This window comes from Etheostoma spectabile, chromosome 6 (assembly GCF_008692095.1).
Source record: "Etheostoma spectabile isolate EspeVRDwgs_2016 chromosome 6, UIUC_Espe_1.0, whole genome shotgun sequence".
Classification (NCBI taxonomy): Eukaryota; Metazoa; Chordata; class Actinopteri; order Perciformes; family Percidae; genus Etheostoma; species Etheostoma spectabile.
In genome coordinates, this window is record NC_045738.1 from 23655821 (window position 1) to 23660130 (window position 4310).

At 35.5% G+C, this 4310-nt stretch overlaps 1 protein-coding gene across 4 annotated transcripts in view; it reads left to right on the top strand.

Annotated features, from left to right (window-relative positions):
* Window positions 1-4310, top strand: part of LOC116690692 (furin-like protease kpc-1) — a 298529-nt gene that overhangs the window by 251172 nt on the left and 43047 nt on the right. For all 4 annotated transcript variants that reach the window (XM_032517860.1, XM_032517859.1, XM_032517857.1 and 1 more), the window contains exon 16: window positions 2451-2636. In XM_032517860.1, the coding sequence (XP_032373751.1) occupies window positions 2451-2636 (186 nt within the window). The remainder of the gene's footprint in view (window positions 1-2450; window positions 2637-4310) is intronic.

Genomic DNA, 4310 nt, shown 5'->3' on the forward strand with positions numbered 1-4310 from the left:
TCTCTGTCACAATAATCATATATGGGATGTTTTAGGCCGTCCATTTAAAATGTAGCCATTGATATAGAAAGAGCCTTTTTCCATGTCTACTGAAGTTTCTCAGCGTGCACTCTATAAGATGGTTCTCATTTGCCCAGCTACTTTTACTTTTACACTTTAAGTTAATTTCCAAGCCTGCACTTTGTTACTTTTACGTGAGTGAAAAAGTCAAATCCGTACTTCTGCTTTTACCGGAGGATTTTGTAGTATCTGTACATAACGCTCGTGTTGTCTTCCCGTCGACTATTCAACTTTGGGTTTTTCTGGGTTGACATGTCAACATTTTGTTGTTCTTTTTCTCTGACGTTTCTCTACGTTTTTGTCCATTTTTATTTCAATTTGTTGTCACTTTTTGGACATTTTTTGAATTTAAGTTTTAGTCCATTTTTTAACAATTTATTTGTCGCTTTTTCCAGTGTTTTTGATGTTTTTTTAATTATGGTTTAGTACATTTTTTTTAACTTTCTTTTTCCAGTGTTTTTGATGTGTTTTTAATTATGGTTTAGTACATTTTTTTAAACTTTCTTTCTTTTTCCAGTGTTTTTGATGTTTTTTAATTATGGTTTAGTACATTTTTTCAAAAATTCTTTCTTTTCCAGTGTTTGATGTTTTTTAATTATGGTTTAGTAATTTTTTAAATGTCTTTCTGTTTCCAGTGTTTTTGATGTTTTTTAATTATGGTTTAGTACATTTTTCAAAATTCTTTCTTTTTCCAGTGTTTTTGATGTTTTTAATTATGGTTTAGTACATTTTTTCAAAAATGATTCTTTTTCCAGTGTTTTTGATGTTTTTTTTAATTATGGTTTAGTACATTTTTTCAAAAAGTCTTCTTTTTCCAGTGTTTTTGATGTTTTTTTTATTATGGTTAGTACATTTTTTAAAAATTTCTTTTTCCAGTTTTTGATTGTTTTAATTATGGTTCAGTACATTTTTTAAAATGTCTTTCTTTTTCCAGTGTTTTGATGTTTTTATAATTATGGGTTAGTACATTTTTTCAAAAATTCTTTCTTTCCAGTGTTTTTGATGTTTTTTAATTATGGTTAGTACATTTTTCAAAAATGATTTCTTTTTCCAGTGTTTTTGATGTTTTTTTAATTATGGTTTAGTACATTTTTAAAAATTTTCTTTTTCCAGTGTTTTTGATGTTTTTTAATTATGGTTTAGTACATTTTTTCAAAATGTTTCTTTTCCAGTGTTTTGATGTTTTTTAATTATGGTTTAGTACATTTTTTCAAAATCTTCTTTTTCAAGGTTTTGGTTTTGATTTTTATTATGGTTTAGTACATTTTTTAAAAATGTCTTTCTTTTTCCAGTGTTTTTGATGTTTTTAATTATGGTTTAGTACATTTTTTAAAAAATGTCTTTTTTTTCTAATGTTTTTGATGTTTTTAATTATGGTTTAGTACATTTTTTTTAAAAAGTCTTTCTTTTTCAGTGTTTTTGATGTTTTTTAATTATGGTTTAGTAAAAAACAATTTTTTAAAAATGTCTTTCTTTTTCTAATGTTTTTGATGTTTTTTAATTATGGTTTAGTACATTTTTTTTAAAATGTCTTTCTTTTTCCAGTGTTTTTGATGTTTTTTGGTCACTTTTTCAGATTATTTTGGTCACTTTTTCGGCGCTTAAAAAAACAACGTCTTTGTTGATTATTTTCTGCTTTTTTGCAATTTTTTTCCACATTTGTCACTTATTTCAACGTTCTTTTGTCATAGTTATGATATAGAAAGTTTTTGTAAACGGGTCAAATGTGACCCGAGGAACACAGGAAGGATAATAATTTCATTATCAAGAATGGACAAGACCACTGATGTTCTATCAAAGTTCATTTTTACTTGTGAACACAAGGAGACGTAGGCCTCAAACAGTAGCTTATTAATATGTGAAATCCAATCATAATACAGAGTTTATGATGTCTCCTTTGCATGTTATTTTCTCCGCTACACGCCATGCTTTAGACAAGATAGCCAGCGGCTCCATGTTATCTTGTGAGCAGTGTTTCCAATATCTACATTATATAATTATTTTATGCGAACATTTTAATAATAACACAAATATCAATCATCATTTTCCTAACAATACTTCCACTTGAGTACAAGAAGGGGGTACTTTTGCCATCTCTGGTGTTCAACCCCATTCAAATAATGTCAAATTATTCTTTCAAGGTAGAAAATCACAGCAGTAAAGAGTGTTTAAAATAATAAAAATATATTTATTTTAGTTCGTTGAGTCACCGGTAACAGGCACATGGTGTTCTACAGTGGTGCTGATGAGAACGCCCGGGAGATAACATGTTTCCATGCTGCCGTGTCTCTGTCCACCCACGTCCTCTCTCTTGTTTTCCTATTTCTCCATCCCTCCGTCCATCCCCTCATTCACACCTCTTTTTCCTCTTGCCACCTGTCTCTCGCCAGGTGAAAGTGAGCATCGGCGCCGTGTGTCGCGGCGACCTCTCCGTAAGCCTGGCGTCCCCGGCCGGCACCGTCTCACTGCTGTTGGACACGCGGCCCAACGACGCCTCCACGGCCGGCCTGAAAAACTGGACCCTGATGACGGTGCACTGCTGGGGAGAGCAACCACGAGGCCTCTGGACCCTCCAGGTGAGGGAATCGATGTACTTGGAAAATCTCAAATATTACGATATTTTTGACCAAATACATCGATGACGATATCGCGGCGATATTGCAGTATTAACACAATTCGATTTTTGATAAACAATCATCAGTAATGTGGGTAACAACCATAATGTAATCAATATCCAAAATTGAAGATTATATCTGGCCTCATATATTCATATAATATCAACATATTGCCCAGTCTTACTTTCACTGCAACAGTTTTTTTTTTTTTTCTTCCATTTTTAGCCACACCATCACCACCTAGTTACACTTAAGCCACATTTTAGCTGCCCTTTGGGCTAATTTTGGGCTAATTCTCAAGTATTAGCATGCTAACCTAAGATGGCGGACATGTTAACATACCTGTTAACCATCCCCATGTTAGCTTTGGCATTGTGAGCATGCTAATGTTAGCATTTAGCTCAAAGCACTAGCCTCAGAGCTGCTAGCATGGCTGTAGACACCTGTCTGCTTAAACCCTATTCAAACGGGATTATTCTTGTCTGGGGACCTTGTGTGATTTGGAATCCCCCCCCCCCATACATATGAGCTAATGTGGCGCATATGCAAATAAGCAAAAGCAAAGTCTGCTTTCACTCAAATTTAAGAACTTATCTGTACCCCAAGTTGGGTACCCTGAGGAACGCCGCGGAGGCAAGGCTGCCGCACTCGGGCCGGGGCCATAGACAGTTAAAGAAATGGACCAACAGGTCCCGTTGTTCTGGACTGAGACCAGTGAAGTCTAGTAGAAGTTAAGTTCACCGACAACCTCTGGAATTATTAAAAACGACTCGAGCTCACCAGGTAATACTAATTCTGTGTGAAAAGGGCTTTAGTCTTGGTTTTTAGGTTATCACTGTTTTCCATTTTTAGTTACTCTGAACTCTACAAAAAAACTTTATTACCTCAATACTTTGATATGACTTTATTTATAAATGTATCCACACAATTCAGCTTTAAAGTGATAACTAACTTAACCAACTTACAAAATGTACCAAATACAAATTGTATGTACTAATTTTCCCATTCTGTGACTCTCCTGGACGCCTTATTTCATATACCGTCTCCCGTGATATAGAAATGAATTGCTTCGCTTCACATGTTCTCCTCCCAGTAGCTGCAATGTATAGAAGTTTAAAAATAGCCCAGCCCAGCTCGGTTCAGCTCATTTTGCCACAGCAATGTGAATCATCCTCTACTTTCATCTCCGAGTTTCAGCCAAGCATGGCAATCTTCATTTTCCTCCCTGCACTCTTCTTGTCCTTTTTTTTTTCTGCCGTAGATGTGCTGATGTTTGATATAGAGGAAGGAGCTAAAATGGAAGGGAAATTAAGACTGGAAGGTTAAGTAACCTTGGCCGGGTTTGACAGACACAATGCTGCCGACGTCTGATTAGAATCCATGCTCACAGACAGTAGCGCGCTGAGGTCATTTACTGTAGATATGTGTGGGTGGTAGCAGTGTGGGGGGGGGGCTCTTTTTGTGTGTGTGTGTGTGTGTGTGTGTGTGTGTGTGTGTGTATTTGTGTGCAAATAGGCATCAGTCCTTGTAAACAGTTGGAGGTGTACAGAGAAAAAGCTGTGAAGATGAAAGACACCCACCCCTTGTCCTCTATCACCTACCTCTTCCCGCAAACACACACACACACACACACAC